The 21,355-nt window shown below is 42.2% G+C and overlaps 1 protein-coding gene and 3 long non-coding RNA genes across 13 annotated transcripts in view; 2 read left to right on the top strand and 2 right to left on the bottom strand.

Moving 5' to 3' along the window:
• gria1b (glutamate receptor, ionotropic, AMPA 1b) overlaps positions 1 to 21,355 on the top strand; it is a 120,209-nt gene that overhangs the window by 63,045 nt on the left and 35,809 nt on the right. For all 9 annotated transcript variants that reach the window (XR_007937297.1, XR_007937294.1, XR_007937295.1 and 6 more), the window contains exons 4-11: positions 7,936 to 8,120; positions 9,039 to 9,092; positions 10,208 to 10,366; positions 11,301 to 11,468; positions 12,881 to 12,985; positions 16,099 to 16,209; positions 16,946 to 17,152; positions 20,891 to 21,111. Coding sequence is in view for 5 of the 9 variants with exons in the window: in XM_051937964.1 (XP_051793924.1) it covers positions 7,936 to 8,120; positions 9,039 to 9,092; positions 10,208 to 10,366; positions 11,301 to 11,468; positions 12,881 to 12,985; positions 16,099 to 16,209; positions 16,946 to 17,152; positions 20,891 to 21,111 (1,210 nt within the window). In the remaining 4 variants the exon portion in view is untranslated. The remainder of the gene's footprint in view (positions 1 to 7,935; positions 8,121 to 9,038; positions 9,093 to 10,207; positions 10,367 to 11,300; positions 11,469 to 12,880; positions 12,986 to 16,098; positions 16,210 to 16,945; positions 17,153 to 20,890; positions 21,112 to 21,355) is intronic.
• On the top strand, positions 56 to 4,841 carry LOC127530699 (uncharacterized). Its single transcript, XR_007937382.1, has 2 exons — positions 56 to 3,804; positions 4,503 to 4,841. It is a non-coding gene; the product is annotated as an uncharacterized LOC127530699 (long non-coding RNA).
• Positions 4,837 to 6,481, bottom strand: LOC127530685 (uncharacterized). Of its 2 annotated transcripts, XR_007937358.1 has the most exons (3): positions 5,740 to 6,473; positions 5,540 to 5,637; positions 4,837 to 5,454 (listed from the first exon to the last, which is right to left on the bottom strand). It is a non-coding gene; the product is annotated as an uncharacterized LOC127530685 (long non-coding RNA). The 2 variants fall into 2 exon arrangements; XR_007937357.1 differs by having other exon boundaries at positions 4,837 to 5,637; positions 5,740 to 6,481.
• LOC127530706 (uncharacterized) lies at positions 9,153 to 10,201 on the bottom strand. Its single transcript, XR_007937389.1, has 3 exons — positions 9,462 to 10,201; positions 9,331 to 9,418; positions 9,153 to 9,201 (listed from the first exon to the last, which is right to left on the bottom strand). It is a non-coding gene; the product is annotated as an uncharacterized LOC127530706 (long non-coding RNA).

Raw genomic sequence — 21,355 nt, 5'->3', positions numbered from 1 at the left:
GAGTCATTTTGTGCATTTTTGTGGTCATGTTTTGTTTTTTGTGGTTGTTTTGTGTGTCTGTGCTTATTGTGCTTTGTTTTTGTTCATTTTCTGACTGTTTTAGGTCCTTTTGTGGTAATTTTGCAGCTTTCTGTATTCAATAAACCAGCAGAGAACCAGATAAAGTCTCACTCATTCATCACAGAGGGTCACTGCAATATGTTGACCTGTTTATACAACTTGATAAATGTTGGTCGGTGTTTCTGTTCCCAGCATTTTATTCTGTCTAATTTCACTTCCATGGAGACGGCTTTCCTTTTCTTCCAGCATCAGAAGAGTCTGACGTATGCTGGGAGCCATAATGAAGGACAAAAAGTTAGTGAATGTAGACAATCCAAGGTGGAGTACAACCAGAGAATGGAAACAAAGCCGTCTGATAGCGCCGCATGACGACGTATTCATCCGCTCTGTTCGTCAACTAGTTCCATGTAACCAGTTCTGATGTAACGATGAAACGCTGTAGGTCGATGACGTCGTAAACTGAGGACCTCCTGTACTATGATGAATCCATTAAATCAGAGCTGTTTTGTGTGTAGATCCATTCAGCATGGTGAAATCAGAAAACGACACCGTTAATATTGTTCAGTGGAAACGTGTTCAAACTACTGGAGAACTGTGCAGACAGATGGAAAATGTGTCAGAAGTGACAAATAAAATGTTGAAATGACTTGAAACTTGTTCAGAATGACTCAGAATCCAAAAATGTATATAAATGGGAAAAACGCAGCTTGGCTCAGAACCAGTGAACAGAGCAGCACGATGTTGGAGTTCCATTCAGCATGGAGAAACATCTGCTAAACGAGAACAAATCAATCCACTCTCCCCCAGCAGCATTAAGCCTTAAAGGAACATAAATCATTCATCAATAATATCCTCATTTAATACCTGATCCAGGATGGTGAAGATATAAGTCTGTGATGTAAATAAGCTGTCATCATGTCAGAGATCTTTTTATTCTCCTGCTGCCCACCAGGACCGTCCATATGGTCTCTAATTTTAGACTCAGGGCTGAGGGATCATCTAAACTCGAAACTTTTACCCCCAAACACACCGACAGAATGGAAAGATCCAGAAGAAATGAGCTGACACCACGGCAACTTTCTCATGTTCCAACACTGTCCACTTCTTCTAAAGCCGTTTTATCTCAGGTTTTATCCCCGGTTCCCATGTCTAAATTGGAATCCCAGTTCAGAGGGTCTCTACTTACATCAGAGTTCTGCTTCTACTGAGCCACGGAACACGATTTTGAAGTCGAAACTCACCAGTGATGGGAATAGTGGCATTAAAATAAATACCGTTACTAATGACGTTATTCTTTTCAGTAACAGGTAATCTAACTAATTACTGTTTCCTTCTTCATTCACCAAGGTGGGGACGATACTAAGAGACGTTCTAAAATCTAGTCAACAGCTGTCACAACCCTCCTGTCTCAGTGCACTGACTAATCAGTGGAATGACGAGCGGCTGTGTTTCTCCACACAGCCGGCGCAGATTGACAATCAGTGTGGCATTTAAGCCTGACTCTTTGTACTGCCCAGCGCTGCAACATTGAACGATCTTCCTGCTGCACAACTCTCCCTGCTACTCGCCGTTCACCATTGTCTGTGCATCACTCTCTGGACTCTGTTTGACCCCCTGGATTACCTTCACCACGTCCCGTTCCTCGGACCCGGTCGCCCCCCTGGATAATCTTGCCAGTTTCCCAGCTATCGCCACATTCCCCGCCGGCACTGTCTGCCCTGCCCTTTCCGCCCTCCATAACCCGGACTACCAGTAAGCCACCTTCCCCTCACATTAGTTAGTTTTTATGTTTGGTTTAATCTCGGCCTTCGGGTCCGTCCTTTGTTTTGTTCTGTTCTGTTTTATTTAATAGTTTTACCTTGACCATCTGGTCCTCCCTTAGTTGGTTTAATTCAGTTTAGCTTCCCTCCTGCTTTGTTTAAGGTGAGTCTTTGTTTTGTCTGTTTTCTTGAATTACATCATTATTTTACCCTTCCATCCGTGCCTGCTGCTTGGGTTCTTCTCTGTTTCGTGACAACAGGAGGTTCTGAAGATGGTTCATGATGTGGACATGAAGCAAAGATCGATAGATAGACTTTATTGTCCCTTCCAGGAAATTTGTCTTAGACAGCAGTGCTACTGGCTACAGGCATGGTTTACATACAAAAACACTGGACGACATAATAACAGTTACATTCATGAGCAGAGGTCGGCGACAAACGTGGTCAGTTGTTATTGCACAGGATTAAGTGCGGTACTCAGTTACAATAATTGGTGAACATAAATAAGAACAGTTAAAATTATTAGGAACCGTTAAAATGATCGAATAATATGAGCATTATAAAAGGAATAATAACAGATAAGAGACTGGTGGCAATAAATAAGCATAAAAGATTAATATTTAATAAATACCAATTGCAGGAGATGAAATTTACTTAGACTGTTTGTTAAGAAGAGATATGGATGTTGGGAGAAAAGAGAGCTTATAGCGGTTAGTTTTGTGTTTGCTTGCTCTGTATCGTCTCCCAGAAGGCAGAAGTTCATATTCTAGAAAAAGAATATGAGACGGATCTTTCAGAATCTTATGTACCTGTTTAAGGACAACACTATCAAAGACGGATTGGAGAGAAGGGTGGTCTTTTTGACCTATCACCTTCATAGCAGCTTTCATCAGTTTATGGTTTTTTGATTTACTCTGGGTGGATAGTGTGCCAAACCAGGCTGCAAGTCCATGCCTCAGGAGACTTTCAAAGATGGCATTATAGAAGATCAGCATGATTTCACGCCTGACACCAAACAGTCTGAGCCTGCAGAGAAAATGCAGTCTTTGAGATAATCTGCTGCAGAGGAAGTCAACATGATCTGACCATTTTAAGAAATTGTCCATGACATTACCTAGATATTTGTAGGAAGCAACGTGGTGAATAACACCGTTGTCTCTCAGTACCGAGTCATGTTTCCGTACCCCTCTCGGGTCAAAAACCATCTCTTTGGTTTTTGTTGCATTAAAAATGAGATTATTTCTCACACACCAGTCCTTAAACAAGTTATCTCATTAAAATACACAGAGGGACAGTCACCAGCATACAGAAGACTCAAGATGATCGTATGATCTGAAAATTTGATAATGAAGTTATTTGGTTGGCTGCTTCTGCATTTGTTTGTATACAACGCGAATAGAAAGGGGGAAATCACAGCTCCTTCTGGGACCCTTGTAGTACAATGTTTGACAACTGATAACCATTTACTTGTTGTGTTCTGTCAGTTAAAAGAGCATGGAACCATTTTACGATCCAGGGGTTTACCTCGAAGTTGATTAGATTAGTGAGAGAGTGGAGACTTGCATCAACCTCACAAGATTCACACAACCCAATATCAGTCAGTTCAAGCTTGTTGATGCCAACAAGAAATGCCTCCCAGATTGGACTTCCTGTATCAGGAACTGCTAATGGCTAACAGCTAATGGCTAACACACCAACCTGAATCAGAGTGAGGCTTCTCTGATGGAAGTTTGTGACCAAAATCTGATCAAGACTTGGAGATGAGGCTTTGAAAGACCTGGGGCCTGTTTCACGAAGCAGGTTTAACAAACTCTGAGTTTCATCCTCAACTCTGAGTTGATCCACTCTGAGATAGAAAACTCTGAGTTTTCGGTTTCACAACGGCTGATTTGAGTTGGTTTGAACACGTTTTTAGAAAGAAGTGCAACACCGCTGCAGCTGTAAAAGAGAGAGAGACGGCGTGGAGAACAGCCCGGATCAATGCGTAAGTTTAAATGTAGTCCTTTGTAATCGTAATAATATTACAGGGAATAACTGTCTGAATGGTAGAATATTAAGTTATTTCATTTAGGGGAAATCCTGACAGGGCAGCAGCTTAAGATGAAATATAAAAACACTGTTCAAACAGGTCAGACCTCAGCATTATCTCATGGAGGTACTTCATGTTGATCATGTTTTACATTGTAAAGTAGCCTAAATATTAAGTGGCTGTTTGACTGTGCAGTTTTTATCCACACATAGCCTAAATGTCTGCATCCATATCATGTCCTGTTAAATAATTAAGCCTATTTAAACTAACATAGACTTCTGCTCAGCCAACAGAAAGAAAGCAGATGTCTGTAAAACGGTGGTATAAAAGATGCATATATATATATGATTATTTAGTTCTCTTTTGTGTCTTTTTTTTTTGTCTTTTGGCTCCTTCACACCACACACCTTGTAACTGTAAGTAGTCAACACTCCACAGATTTCTCCAAATGGTAGTTTAAGTTTACTGAAACATGTCACTGATCGAGGATAAAGAGGATGAAACTGTGTCTGCTGCCTTTACAGAGGGGGATCCAGAAAGGCATACAGAGGTATGTTACTGATAGTTCTCTTCTCATTCACATTTTGGGTGGAATATAGAGTGTGACATTTAGCCTACACTGAAGTGTTGCACATTCTCATCCTTTTTAACAGAGCATGGCTGGACAGCAGCAGGATGGTTCCTCAGCTTCCACTGCACAGACTGACACAGTGAGATGGATGTTCAGGAAACACCAGAGCTTCATTCTGTGGAATCCATGTGCAACTGTATAATTGAATGTCCTCTATGTATTCCCAGTTATCAGTAAAACAGATTTACAAACTGCATTTGCTGAGAAGAATCCAAAAACAGATTAGGAGGGCAGATCTGTAAATTGAAATACTGGAGCACAAGTTAGAGGTGGTGATGGTCACAGGTGAATTATGTTAACTACTGGAACATGAACTGAACTATCTCTTTTATTTGTAGGAAATAAAGAAGAGCAAATGAAATGTGTATCATGTCTTTATTTGCTGTGGTGGTGATGATGGAGACTTAAACTCTAAAGTGATTATTGCATACGGTGTCTCTGACTGCTCTGCTGTCCTGGATAGCTGCAGGTGGATGGGCTCATCATCTGGGTCTTCAGTTTGTAGGGCAGGCTGTTGCTCTCCTCTAATAGTGGTAATATTATGAAGAACAACACATGCCACAGTAATATCACAGGCCCTCTCAGGGGTCACCCTGAGGAGACGTAGGCTCTGGAAACGGGCTTTCAGCAGGCCTATGGTCATCTCCACCCGGGCTCTGGTCCTGCAGTGAGTCCGGTTGAAGTTCTGTTGGGGGCCTGGTTCAGGGTCAGGGTATGAGGTCATCAGCCTGGGTTGTCATGGTAACCCCTGTCACCCAGCAGAAGGCCATCAAACTCTCCTGTAATGTATAGTGGATACATCAGAGCATATTAAAGGAGGGAGACAAGAGAATTCTATTGTGAAAATCTTTATGCTGCTGACCACGCTGCAGTCTGTTGCTCAGGTTAGACTCTCCATAAATCCTGGAGTCATGAACAGACCCAGACCACGTGGCCTCCACATTAGAAATGATGTATGCAGCATCACATATGATCTGGACAGTGCAGAGAATGACAGATGTTGAACTATGATGCAGTCTTTAACATTTAGAAACAGTAGTCAGTCTACCTGTAGCCTACCTGCACATTTATGCTGTGAATGGACTTCCTGTTCATGATGTGAGGGAGCTGTGATGGGGATGTGTGTGCATCTATGCAGCCAATCACACTGGGAAATCCTAAAAGAAATTAAAATGACTGATCCCAGTCTGAGGCTGCAGCACAATGTCATGAACAGAATATGATTTAAAATGAATTTAACAGATCTCTACATCATTCACCTGCAATCCTGTGGATCCTCCTGATGTTCTGACAGGTTTATGTCCAGGAAAACCACAATGATGGTAAAAGTTGTTTCAGGATCAGGAAAACTTTTCTGACTGTCCTCCATACAGTTGTCTTACTCTGCATCTCTGACATCATATAAAAACTTCCATTTGCAAAGAACCGCAGCGCAACACACAATATCTGCTGGATGTGAGAGCATGACTGGTTGGTAATGTAAATGTAAGGACGGATTAGGTTGTTTATGTAGATTATGGACTTGAAACGATTACGAAACGGTGCCGCTCAAACCGATAATTGTCCGGAAATGCGAGAACATTTATGCTCGGTCTGATAACAATCTACCGACGAATATTTAATGATCTGTGCAGTAATGCTGCTCCTTTATCCACTGGATCGTTAATAAAAGCTGTTCTACGCCAAAACTCGCTCGCTTACTGACTGAATGAATGAGGAAATGAAACAGCGTGTGGCTGAAAGAGGGCGGAGACAGAGAGAAACTGGAGGTTTTCTCAGATAAACCTGCTGGTGACCAGGTTAGAGTCATAGAGTCTGTTACTGCGGTAACTGACCCAGAGTTTAAGTTACCCCTCTTTGTGAAACAGGCTGGAGTTACCCCTCTGTCTCAGGGTTAAGTTACCTCGCTTCTTGAAACGGAAAACTCTGAGTTTCCCTCATTTCAGGGTTAAGAAACTCAGAGTTTTCAGTGAACCTGCTTCGTGAAATAGACCTCTCATGTTCCTTCAGAACTACTTCCAGAAGAGAAGACCGAGAAGAGCTGGGTGAAGTCTCTGTAGGTAGCATCGCACATGCTGGAACTAAACACACCAAAGTTCTACCTGTTCCTAAAGTCCTTGCATTCCTCCGCTGTCCGTTGTGGAACTTGTGTTCTGTAAACACCAAGGGAACATGAGTTTTGAAGACACTGATTTATCTATGAGTCCTTGTTGGTCTTTTACTGCTCCGTGAAGGTCACGTCTGCAGTCGACTCTAAAACTCACGGCTAACAAATTCTGTGCTGTTATGAAATTTAGGAAATTCTGGGTTTCCAGTTTGTCATTTTGTGTCTTGATTTTGTCATTTTGTGTCCCATTTTTGTCATTTTTTGTGTAGTTTTTGTCATTTTGTGTCTAGTTATTGTCAATTTCTGTGTGGTTTTTGTCATTTTGTGTCTTGTTTTTGTCATTTTGTGTCTCATTTTTGTCATTTGTTTGTGTAGTTTTTGTCATTTTGTGGCTTGTTTTTGTAATTTCGGGTCTAGTTTTGGTCATTTTGTCATTTTGTGTAGTTTTTGTAGTTTTGTGTCTAGCTTTGGTCATTTTGTGGTGTTTTTGCTGTTTTGTGTCTCTTTTTTGTCATTTTGTGTCTTTTTGTTTTGTGTAGTTTTTGTGATTTTGTGTGTAGTTTTTGTAGTTTTGTGTCTAGTTTTTGTCATTTCGTGTCTCGTTTTTGTCGTTTCGTGTCTCGATTTTGTCGTTTTGTGTCTCGTTTTTGTCGTTTTGTGTCTCGTTTTTGTCGTTTTGTGTCTCGATTTTGTCGTTTTGTGTCTCGTTTTTGTTGTTTTGTGTCTCGTTTTTGTCGTTTTGTGTCTAGTTTTTGTCGTTTTGTGTCTAGGTTTTGTCATTGTGTGTCTTGCTTTTGTCGTTTTGTGTCTCGTTTTTGTCGTTTTGTGTCTAGTTTTTGTCGTTTTGTGTCTAGTTTTTGTCATTTCATGTCTTGTTTTTGTCGTTTTGTGTCTCGATTTTGTCGTTTTGTGTCTCGTTTTTGTCGTTTTGTGTCTCGTTTTTGTCGTTTTGTGTCTCGTTTTTGTCGTTTTGTGTCTCGATTTTGTCGTTTTGTGTCTCGTTTTTGTTGTTTTGTGTCTCGTTTTTGTCGTTTTGTGTCTAGTTTTTGTCGTTTTGTGTCTAGGTTTTGTCATTGTGTGTCTTGCTTTTGTCGTTTTGTGTCTCGTTTTTGTCGTTTTGTGTCTAGTTTTTGTCGTTTTGTGTCTAGTTTTTGTCATTTCATGTCTTGTTTTTGTCGTTTTGTGTCTCGATTTTGTCGTTTTGTGTCTCGTTTTTGTCGTTTTGTGTCTAGTTTTTGTCGTTTTGTGTCTAGGTTTTGTCATTGTGTGTCTTGCTTTTGTCGTTTTGTGTCTCACTTTTGTTGTTTTGTGTCTAGTTGTCTTTTTAAATATAAATCCTGCTCCTCAGGGCTGGCGGTTCTTCAGAGGATCCTGGACACGGCGGCTGAGCGGAGCTGGCAGGTGACGTCGGTGAACCTGGACACTCTGACGGAGGTCTCCTTCATCAAGCTGCTGGCCGACCTGGACTACAAGAAGGAGTTCCAGATCATCATCGACTGTGAGCTGGAGCGCCTCAACTCCATCATCAACCTGGTAACAGCCGATCTGTTGGTCTGAAGCTACAGCAGAGAGCACAGTTAGTTCCTGGGGTCACTGTAAAGTCCTGCTGCTCCAAGCTGAATGAGTCCACCAGGGGCTCCGTTAAACCCGGGAAACATACAGAACATCAAATATCTAGAACCCAAAGACACACTGTACCAGCCAGAATGCAAACGACAAAAACAAGACGCAAAATGACAAAAACGAGACACAAAATGACAAAAACGAGAAACAATGACAAAAACGAGACGCAAAATGACAAAAACAAGACACAAAATGAAAAAAAGAGAAACAAAATGACAAAAACGAGACACAAAATGAAAAAACAAGAAAAAAATGACAAAAATCAGACACAAAATGACAAAAACGAGAAACAAAATTACAAAAACAAGAAACAAAATGACAAAAACAAGAAAAAATGACAAAAACGAGACACAAAATTACAAAAACTAGACACAAAATGACAAAAAAGAGACATAAAATGACAAAAACAAGACAAAATGACAAAAATGAGACATGAAATGACAAAAACAAGACACAAAATGACAAAAATGAGACATGAAATGACAAAAATCAGAAACAAAATGACAAAAACTAGAAACAAATGACAAAATGAGACAAAACGATAAAAACGGGACAAAAATACGACAAAAACAAAATGCAAAAGGAAATAAAACGAGACACAAACTCACAAAAACGACAGAAATGAGACACAAAAAGACAAAAACGACAAAAATGAGGCACAAACTGACAAAAATGACAAAAACAAGACCTTCTCAGCTAAATGAGCTTCTTTAGGTCTGGAGCTTCCTGAAGCTGGACCAGCTGCTTCTTCTTTCCTCCTCATCAGTGGATGGATTTCGATGGAGTTATCGGAGAACCACTATAGCTGATTTCTGCTTTGTTCCTCAGATCGCTGCTCAGAAGAGGAACCTGAAGAACTACCACTACATCCTCAACAACCTGGTGAGTTCATCCATCAGGAGACAGACTGGACAACCATCAGCTAGAACCATCACCGAGAGAACCATCAGCTAGAACCATCACCTAGAGAACAATCACCTAGAACCATCACCTTGAGAACCATCACCTAGAACCATCATCTAGAGAACCATCACCCAGAGAACCATCATCTAGAACCATCATCTAGAGAACCATCACCCAGAGAACCATCAGCTAGAACCATCACCTAGAGAACAATCACCTAGAACCATCACCTGGAAAGCCATCATCTGCAGAACCATCACCTAGAGAACCATCATCTAGAGATCCATCACCTTGAGAACCATCACCTTGAACCATCGCCCAGAGAACCATCACCCAGAGAACCATCACCTAGAACCATCACCTGGAGAACCTTACCTAGAACCATCATCTAGAGAATCATCACCTGGAACCATCACCCAGAGAACCATCAGCTAGAACCATCATCTAGGGAACCATCACCCAGAGAACCTCACCCAGAACCATCATCTAGGGAACCATCACCCAGAGAACCTCACCTAGAACCATCATCTAGAGAACCATCATCTAAAGAACTATCACCTAGAGAACCATCACCCAGAGAACCTCACCCAGAACCATCACCTAGAGAACCTTACCTAGAACCATCATCTAGAGAATCATCACCTCGAACCATCACCCAGAGAACCATCAGCTAGAACCATCATCTAGGGAACCATCACCCAGAGAACCTCACCCAGAACCATCATCTAGGGAACCATCACCCAGAGAACCTCACCTAGAACCATCATCTAGAGAACCATCATCTAAAGAACTATCACCTAGAGAACCATCACCCAGAGAACCTCACCCAGAACCATCACCAAGAACCATCACCCAGAGAACCATCACCCAGAGAACCATCACCCAGAGAACCATCACCTAGAGAACCATCACCTAGAGAACCTCACCTAGAACCATCATCTAGAGAACCATCACCCAGAAACACACAGATGTAGAAATAAAAAAAAATGCAGAAATTTAAAATAAATGTGTATTTGTTTGTGTTTATGTCTGTATTTGTTTGTGTTTATGTGTGTCTGTGTGCATTTGTTTGTGTTTATGTGTGTGTGTCTCAGGGTTTCCTGGACCTGAACGTCACTGAGTTCCAGAAACTGGGTCCTAATGTGACGGGCTTCCAGCTGATGAACAGAACCGACCCGTTAGTTCAGAAAATCAACCAGGAGTGGATGGAGTTCGATAGCAGAGACCTGAAGCTGGTCAGGAGGAGATTAAAGGTACACAACTACAGCTACACAACTACTACACAACCTCTGATAGCAGAGACCTGAAGCTGGTCAGGAGGAGATTAAAGGTACACAACTACAGCTACACAACTACTACACAACCTCTGATAGCAGAGACCTGAAGCTGGTCAGGAGGAGATTAAAGGTACACAACTACAGCTACACAACTACTACACAACCTCTGATAGCAGAGACCTGAAGCTGGTCAGGAGGAGATTAAAGGTACACAACTACAGCTACACAACTACTACACAACCTCTGATAGCAGAGACCTGAAGCTGGTCAGGAGGAGATTAAAGGTACACAACTACAGCTACACAACCCCTGTCACACATCTGTATGATAATTTTTTAAATGAGCTCACAGACGAACATTTCATGACGTCTTAATTTATTTTTTCACATTTCATCTCCTTCATGACCAGATTATTGATCTACTGATCGATAATCTAATTATAGATCAATGATGAGAAAACCCTGTTTATTCTGAGAAACTCTCAAATTATTCCACCTTTATTCTGAAAAACTCTCAAATTAATTCGAGTATTTCAGTTTATTCCACCTTTATTCTGAAAAACTCAAATTAAGTCTAGTAGTTCAGTTTATTCCACCTTTATTCTGAAAAAAAACACAGTTTATTCCACTTTTATTCTGAAAACCCACAGTTTCACTTATATTCTGAAAAACTCTCACTTTATTCCACCTTTATTTAAAAAAAACACAGTTTAATCCACCTTTATTGTGAAAACCCCTCAATTTATTCCACCTTTGTTCTGAAAAACATGAGTTTATTCCATCTTTACGGTGAAAAACCCTACTTCCTGCTAGTCACTTCCTGTCTCTGGGGACTGGTTCAGGATCAGCAGTAGTTTGGTCACAGTTTATTGCTCCTTTATTGTGAAACCCCACTTCCTGTCTGTGTCCAGTACACCGGAGCTCTGACCTATGACGGGGTCGTCGTCATGGCAACGGCCTTCAACAACCTGCGGCAGCAGCGAATCGACATCTCTCGCCGAGGCAACGCTGGAGAGTGTCTGGCCAATCCGCCGGCTCCGTGGGGGCAGGGCATCGACATCCAGAGAGCCCTGCAGCAGGTACACAACTACAGACACACAACTACAGACACACACAGACACACAACTACAGACACACAGCTACAGACACATCTACAGACACACAACTACAGACACACACAGACACAACTACAGACACACACAGACACACAACTACAGACACACACAGACACACAACTAGAGACACACAGCTACAGACACACATCTACAGACACACAACTACAGGCACACACAGACACAAAACTACAGACACACATCTACAGACACACAACTACAGGCACACACAGACACAAAACTACAGACACACAACTACAGACACACAGCTACAGACACATCTACAGACACACAACTACAGACACACACAGACACAACTACAGACACACACAGACACACAACTACAGACACACACAGACACACAACTAGAGACACACAGCTACAGACACACATCTACAGACACACAACTACAGGCACACACAGACACAAAACTACAGACACACATCTACAGACACACAACTACAGGCACACACAGACACAAAACTACAGACACACAACTACAGACACAAAACTACAGACACACACAGACACACAACTACAGACACACACACAAAACTACAGACACACAACTACAGACACACAGACACACAACTGCAGACACACAGACACAACTATAGACACACAGACACACAACTACAGACACACACAGACACACAACTGCAGACACACAACTACAGACACACAGACACAACTACAGACACACAGACACAACTACAGACACACAGACACACAACTACAGACACAACTGCAGACACACAGCAACAGACACACATCTACAGACACACAACTACAGACACACAACTACAGACACACAACTACAGACACACACAGACACACAACTACAGACACACAGACACACAACTACAGACATAACTACAGACACAAAACTACAGACACACGCAGACACACAACTAGACATAAAACTGCAGACACACAGCTACAGACACAACTACAGACACACAACTACAGACATACACAGACACACAACTACAGACACACAACTACATACACATAGACACAAAATTACAGACACACAACTACAGACACACACAGACACACAACTACAGACACACAGCTACAGACACATCTACAGACACAAAACTACAGACACACACAGACACACAACTAGACATAAAACTGCAGACACACAGCTACAGACGCAACTACAGACACACAACTACAGACACAACTACAGACATACGCAGACACACAACTACAGACACACAACTACATACACATAGACACAAAACTACAGACACACAACTACAGACAGACTTAATGAACTCAAAGACGTCCAGGAAGTAGAATCCAGTCAAACAGGAAGTTGTAAGACTGGAGGTTTTTACTTAATCTTTCTGACCTCTGATTTTCATCCTCAGGTCCGTCTGGACAGTCTGACGGGTCGAGTCCAGTTCGATGAGAGAGGACATCGGACCAACTACACCCTGACAGTGATGGAACTGAGCCCAGTTGGACCCAGGAAGGTCTGGTTTTGTTAGAGATCTGGTTCTGTCAGAGATCTGGTTCTGTTAGAGATCTTGTTCTGTCAGAGGTCTGGTTCTGTTAGAGGTCCGGTTCTGTCAGAGATCCGGTTTTGTCAGAGGTCTGGTTCTGTTATGGATCTGGTTCTGTTAGAGATATGGTTCTGTTATGGATCTGGTTCTGTGAGAGATCCGGTTCTGTTAGAGGTCTGGTTTTGTTAGAGGTCTGGTTCTGTTTAAGGGTCCTCTCAGGAACCATTTAGCTCCCGGTTCTCTGAAACCTGCAGCGTTTGTTTGAGGTCTCAGTTTTCTGAGTTTCTAGTTTGTTAAATCTTGCAGAACAGAACAGAACCTACGTGGTCCTTTTCCAGCAGAGGAAAAGTTCTGAAGAACCAGAACCTCATTTTAACAGGAACATTTCTGAGCATGAAAAAGACTCAAAACAACCCAAACATGGAGACAAAGAACCAACAAGAGAGTTCCTATAGAGAACAAACACCTAAGAACCCATAAAGACCAGAACCTGATCAGAAGCAAAAAAACAGAAGAGTTGGAGAATAGATGAAGCAGACAGAACCGACAAAAACAGATCCAAGAAAGAAGCAAAGAGAAGAAAGACGACCAGAAATAGACACATAATGACTGAAAGAAAAACAAGAACAGGAAGACTCAGCACTGTAGATGTGTAGATCCAACACGACCAGAACCAGCTTCAGATAGGTTACTGAAGTTCCAGAGACATGAAGGACTAGAAACAGTTAGACTTCAGGATTAATAATGAATGTGTGTGGGCTGCACAGTGGTCAGTGGTTAGTACCGTCACCTCACAGCTAGAAGATCCTCGGTTCTGCATGGAATCTCCATGTTCTCCCTGCTGGGTGTTCTCCGGTTTCTCCATGTTCTCCCTGCTGGGTGTTCTCCGGTTTCTCTACGTTCCTCCCACAGTCCAAAAACATGCTGAGGTTGATTGGTGTGATTGTTTATCTGTATGTGACAGACTGTCCAGGTGAACCTTCACCCTCAGTGAGCTGGGTAGACCCCCTCCCCATGACCCTGATGGGGATGGATGGATGGATGATAGATGGACGGATGTTGGATGGATGGATGGATGGATGGATGAATGGATGGTTGGATGGATGGTTGATCGATGGATGGATGGATGGATGATAGATGTTGGATGGTTGATGGATGGATGGATGGATGGATGATAGATGGACGGATGTTGGATGGATGGTTGGATGGATGGTTGATGGATGGATGGATGGATGATAGATGTTGGATGGTTGATGGATGGATGGATGGATGGATGATGGATGGACAGATGATGGATGGATGGATGGATGGATGGGTGATTGATGGATGGTTGGATGGATGGATGATAGATGGATGGGTGATGGATGGATGGTTGGATGGATGAATGATAGATGGATGGATGGGTGATGATGGATGGATGATAGATGTTAGATGGATGGATGATGATGGATAGACAGCCAGAGCGGCAAAACCAGCGCCAAGCTTGTCATCGCCGACTGCCGGCAGCTCTGAGCTCAACACCTGCCCCTTCCTGCTTCCTGTAGCCACATGATAGATGGATGGATGGGTGATGATGGATGGATGATAGATGTTAGATGGATGGATGATGATGGATAGATAAATGGATGATAGATGTTGGATGGATGGATGATGGGTGGACAGATGATGGATGGATGATGGATGACAGATGATGGGTGATGAATGGATGGTTGGATGGATGGGTGATGGATGGATGGATGATAGATGTTGGATGGATGATGATGGGTGGACAGATGATGGATGGATGATAGATGACAGATGATGGGTGATGAATGGATGGTTGGATGGATGGGTGATGGATGGATGGATGATAGATGTTGGATGGATGATGATGGATGGATAGATGGATGATAGATGGATGGATGGGTGATGATGGATGGATGGATGATGGATGGACAGATAATGGGTGATGGATGGATGGTTGGATGGATGGGTGATGGATGATAGATGTTGGATGGATAGATAGATGATAGATGTTGGATGGATGATGAATGGATGGATGATGGATAGATGAATGGACAGATGATGGATGGATGGTTGGATGGATGATGGATAGTTGGATGATAGATGTTGGATGGATGATGGATAGATGGATGATAGATGTTGGATGGATGGATGATGGATAGATGGATGATAGATGTTGGATGGATGGATGATGGATGGACAGATGATGGGTGATGGATGGATGATGGATAGATAGTTGGATGATAGATGTTGGATGGATGGATGGATGGATAGATGGATCGGTGATGGATGGATGGATAGATGGATGGATAGATGGCTGATAGATGTTGGATGGATGGATAGATGGATGATAGATGTTGGATGGATGGTTGGATGGATAGATGGATAGGGGCGGCATGGATCAGTGGGTAGAGTGGCGTCTTGCAACCGGAGGGTTGTCGGTTCGATCTTCGGCCCATCGTGTTCATGTCGAGGTGTCCCTGAGCAAGACACCGAACCCCTAATTGCTCCTGATGGGTTGTGGTTAGCGCCTTGCATGGCAGCTTCCACCATCAGTGTGTGAATGTGGGTGTGAATGGGTGAATGTGACGTATCATGTAAAGCGCTTTGGGTACCTTGCAGGTATAGTAAAGTGCTATATAAATACAGACCATTTACCATTTACCATGGATAGATGGATGGATGGATGGGTGGATGGGTGGATGGGTGGATGGATGGATGGGTGGATGGATGGATGGATGGGTGGATGGGTGGATGGATGGATGGATGGATGGATGGGTGGATGGATGGATGGATGGATGGATGGGTGGATGGATGGATGGATGGATGGATGGATGGATGGATGGATGGATGGATGGATGGATAGATGAATGGGTGGATGGATGGATGGATGGATGGATGGATGGATGGATAGATGAATGGATGGATGGATGGATGGGTGGGTGGATGGATGGATGGGTGGATGGATGGATGGATGGATGGATGGATGGATGGATGGATAGATGAATGGGTGGATGGATGGATGGGTGGATGGATGGCTGATGGATGTCTTCTAATGCTCTACCTGTGGTTCTGCTCAGATGGGTTACTGGAACGAGAAGCGAGGCTACGTCAACACGGCCGTCTACAAGCCGGTTCTGGAGGAGTTCCACGGTCTGCAGAACAGAACCTACGTGGTCACCACCATCCTGGTATGTTCTGTTCACCTGAACGCTGAGTTATAGAGAGAACCAGAACAAGACCAAACAGCAGAACAATAGAACAGAGCCGAAGAACAGCAGAATAATGAAACAGAACCGAAGAACAGCAGAACAGCAGAACACCAGAACAGAACCAAACTAGAGAAGCCCTCAGAGACAGCAGTACTCCATTAAGGCTGAAACTAAACTTTCACATCAGAAGAACCGACTGAAAACCCTCCATTGTTCTATTGAAGATTAAAGTTAATGCATTCAGGAATATTTCCACTGCAGGACGTTCTGCTGAGTTCTTCATCTAATTAACATGAAATCCATGAAAACAACAGTTACTAAAGCCTGAGTCACTATAAAGTTCTCTTAGATGAAACTAGAGGAACCTCATTGACCCTCACAGGTTCATTTCCATGTTAGAACCGCTGGAAGCAGATGAAGAACAAAAGAGGAAGAATTACAATAAATACAGAAATGATGTTTACTCCACCGTATAACAGTCTGGGGTCACCTAGAAATGTCCTCACTGTTGAAAGAGAAGCAGTTTTTATTTAATTAAAGACAACATTAATGACTGATAAATCCAGTGTAGACACCGTTAGTGTTCTAAATGACTGGTTTTAATGGAATATCTCCACAGGGCTACAGACTAACATTTTCAGAAACCATCACTCCTGTGTTCTACATCATACATCATAGCTAACGGTGTTGAAAATGTTCTCCGTCTGTCCTGCAGGAGGCGCCGTACATGATGCTGAAGCCGAACCACGAGAAGCTGGAGGGGAACGATAAATACGAAGGGTACTGTGCAGAACTCGCCTCGGAAATCGCCAAACATGTGGGCTTCAGCTACCGACTGCAGCTGGTGGGCGACGGGAAGTACGGCGCCATCGACTCCGAGACCAAGATATGGAACGGCATGGTGGGAGAACTGGTGTACGGGGTGAGAACCGCTCCGTCACCGAGAACGTTCCACACACAAACCTTAACGTCTGTTCTAAAGTCTGCTGAGAACAAACTCAGGAAAACACCAAAACATACCCACAACATCAGCTAACGTTAGCTACAGGTTCTGGTCATGTTTCAGAGTTCTACTCCAATGTTCAAAGAACGTTTTAGGAATATTTATCTTTTCAAGGGATGTTCCTCTGAGGCCAAAAGTGAATAAGACGGGACGTTTTTACGTTCTGAGGATGTTTGGAGGATTCTTTCACTTTATGTTCCATGACAACGAAGGAAGAACATTCTCAAAGCAACGTTCAAAAAACAAACATTTTGGCCTTTATAAAGAACATTCTATGAACGATAAACAAACCTCCTGCTGAGAATATTACTAGAACCCTGCAGAACTTTCTCAGATCATATTAAAAACATTCACAAAAATGTTCCTCTGAGGTTAAAAGGGAACTAAGATGGAACATTTTAACATTCAGAGAATGTTTGGAGAACCTTTATGAAGAACATTCTATGAGCTATAAACAAACCTCCTGCTAAACTTTCTCAGAACGTTTTAAAAACATTTACAAATATTTTCCTCTAAGGTTACAAGTGAACTAAGACAGAACATTTTAACATTCAGAGAACGTTTGGAGGATTCTGTCAGATTACGTTCCATGATAATGAAGGAAGAAAATTCTCAAAGCAACGTTCTAAAAACGTTTTCCAGATGCTACAATGCTGTAACGTGATGTGTTAACAGAGGAGGACTGTTCTGAGGACGTTTTGGGGAAACACATTATATGACGTTCTTCTATAAAACGTTCCATTAATGTTCTGTGACAACACAGGAAGAACGTTCTTAATGCAGCATACAGTTTTAAGAACGTTAGTAGAAAACAGTCCAACACTTCTGACCAAACATTTTTAGACGGAACATTCTGAGGATGTTTGGCGGATGTCAGATGTGTTTCATGATAATAAAAGAAGAACGTTCTCGAAGCAATGTTCTAAAGATGTTTTCCAGATGTTATTAAGACCTCAGATGACAGAATGTTCTTTTAAAATGTTCCTGTAATGAGAGATATTAACAAAGATGGAACGTTTTCCCTCCAGTGTTCTGAGGAAATATATGACGTTCTACTATAGGGTCATTCCGTGTGGTTTCACCAGATGGTGGTTGCCACACCATTTTCAAATTAGTCCTAAATTTGCATGCCATTAGATAGTTACAAAAGTACTTTCTATGCAAAGTTGTAGGCCTGTAGCTCAAATAGTTTCTGAGTTGTGGGGGTCTGAAATGTTCAGAATTTGGGCTATAAAAAGCCTTGCCATGTTTTTTTGCATCTTTAAGTGGTTATTTCTCAGCCTTTAGAACAGTGATCATCAACTGGCGGCCCGCGGGCCGAATCCGGCCCGCCGAACCGTCCAATCCGGCCCGCGACTGGATTCCAAAATTGTGAGGATCTAAAAGAAAATATCATGTGGTCCACACTATTAAAGCAGTCAGTCCTGTCATTATTAAAGGATCTGTTTTCCACATCAACTTTTCGTTTCGTGGCCTTAGAGAGTGCCATTTTACCCGTGTTAAGAGGCCTTTTCCTGTCACTTCTGCGGTGTTTCTTTTTCAAGTGCTCTGTGAATAAAGTTGACTTGAGATGAGGCAAAATATCTCTATCACTCCTAGTGGTTGACTGTGGTACAGGTGATAGGAGCACTGACTCATAAAGGCTAAAAATGCCTTCAGTTTTGTAATGAAATGGAAAAAAATATAAAAAATAAACATCAAATAATAATGTTATGCCAAAATTCGATTTTTATTTAATTTTTGTTTGAGGGTCCGGCCCCCAAAGTGACTGTCCGGTAAAATTCTGGCCCTCTGGCAAATATAGTTGGTGACCCCTGATCTAGACATACCAGAGAGCTGTGAGTTGGTAAACAAGGCCTCTGCATGTAGCTAGTGCCCCACAAACATCCCCAGGTGTTTCCCTACACTCTGCAGGCCATGGGGGCTCTAAACTAGACCTTGTGACACTAAAAGGGCATTACACTTTTTGAAGGTAGTCACCTTTAACAACTAACATTTGAAAAAGAACAAAACATACATAATACTACCATTGGAATGACTACTAATACTTGTATCCCAATTTAAAGTAGTGAAAAGCAAAAAAGTGTAATGCCCTTTTAGTGTCACAAGGTCTTGTTTAGAGCCATACCTGTAGATATCATGACATGTTGACACCCAATTACAATGCATCCATGTAATTATAACATACACATACAAAATACATGTACTAACTTGAATTCAGGGAGCTCTGTAGTAGTTTATGGTTGATTAAGTTAAAAAATAACAACAATAATGTTGAATTTTACAGTATCAGTGCAGTGGGATTAAACATGTTAAATTTAATTGTACAATGTCATGTTACAAGCAAAAGAACCTATACCTAAGTTATAACTTAGGTATACCTAAGTTATACCATTACACTTTTTGAAGGTACCTTTAGTCTAGAACCTTTAACAACTAACATTTCAAAAAGAACCAAACATACATAATACTACCATTGGAATGACTACTAATACTTGTATCCCAATTTAAAATACTGAAAAGCAACAAGCGATTTTGACATTACCCATGCCATTTTGGTAAGAATATCTCAGTAACTACAAATATAACCCTGCTGCTTTTTTGTACAGTGATAGAAGACAGATGGAACTGTCTTGTAGAAAAATTTGGGCTCTCTGGTACCTGTCCCACACTGAGATTTTTGCCACCAAAAATAGCCAATTTAAAATCTCGTCCAACTTTGGGAGCTCATATTTTCCAAACTAAGGTACCTAGAAAGCTCCAGTTTGCTAAGTTATCACACAAGTTTGTGTAGAATGGAACCCAGGGGTGTCAGAACACTTCTGTGCATTTCTAGTACTTTTAAGGTCCCAAACCCCACTCGTGAGTAGGTGTCTCTTAATTTTTAGCATTTTTAGGAAGCCCCCATGGCCTGCAGAGTGTAGGGAAACACCTGGGGATGTTTGTGGGGCACTAGCTACATGCAGAGGCCTTGTTTACCAACTCACAGCTCTCTGGTATGTGTAGAGGCTGAGAAATAACCACTGAAAGATGCAAAAAATGCTGGCGAGGCTTTTTATAGCCCAAATTCTGAAAAATTCAGACCCCCACAACTCAGAAACTATTTGAGCTACAGGCCTACAATTTTGCATAGAAAGTACTTTTGTGACTGTCTAATGGCATACAAATTTAGGACTAATTTGAAAATGGTGCAGCAACACCCCCAAGGAATATCTGGTCTTTTCACCTGGAATGACCCTATAAAATGTTCCCACAACGTTCCGTGGCAACAAAGGAACTCAATACAACACACAGTTTTAAGAACGTCTTCATAGAACGTTATTCCTTCTTTAAGAACAACATCCTGGGAACTAAAAACAAAGTTCCGTTGAAAACATTACTAGGACCTAACTAGAACTATTTCTAACAGAACATTTTTCGTAAAATAAAACCAAAGGCCGATGGACTCCTGAAGAGATGAGAAGATGAGCTAACATCTGGAGGTCCGGTCGGGTTAGTCGGTCCGTCTGAGCTCCAGATGTTTAAAAAAACTGTCCAGTCAAGCGAACAGAACGTGGTTTGGTTCTTGAAACATCTGTCCTGCTTCGCCTCCATGAGGAGATGAGCAGGCAGCTGTCCAGATGTTTCCACAGGGTAACCCGTGTTGTGGTTCTGCAGAGCGCCGACGTGGCCGTGGCTCCGCTCACCATCACGCTGGTCCGGGAGCAGGTTATCGACTTCACCAAACCCTTCATGTCTCTGGGGATCTCCATCATGATCAAGAAGCCCACCAAGTCCAAACCGGGGGTCTTCTCCTTCCTGGACCCGCTGGCCTATGAGATCTGGATGTGCATTGTGTTCGCCTACATCGGCGTCAGCGTGGTTCTGTTCCTGGTGAGGTTCTTCTCCTCTGTTCTGTTTACTGTGTGGAACACTGGAGATAAATAATTCACATTTAAACTGGTTTGAACTTGTAGATAAGTTCTACTGAACGGAACAGAAACATCTGTAGTCAGAAACCAAAGTTCACTGGTACCATCCATGTTTATCATTCCGTCTTTAGTCTAAAGGGAGTCCTTGAGCTCTGACTTTACGATGGAATCATGGAAACACTAAAAAGAATCTTCCATAGATTTATTAAAG

Source organism: Acanthochromis polyacanthus, chromosome 17, assembly GCF_021347895.1.
Source record: "Acanthochromis polyacanthus isolate Apoly-LR-REF ecotype Palm Island chromosome 17, KAUST_Apoly_ChrSc, whole genome shotgun sequence".
NCBI lineage: Eukaryota > Metazoa > Chordata > Actinopteri > Pomacentridae > Acanthochromis > Acanthochromis polyacanthus.
The sequence above is the reverse complement of the archived record's forward strand: the minus strand, read 5'-3'. Positions and strand labels throughout refer to the sequence as shown.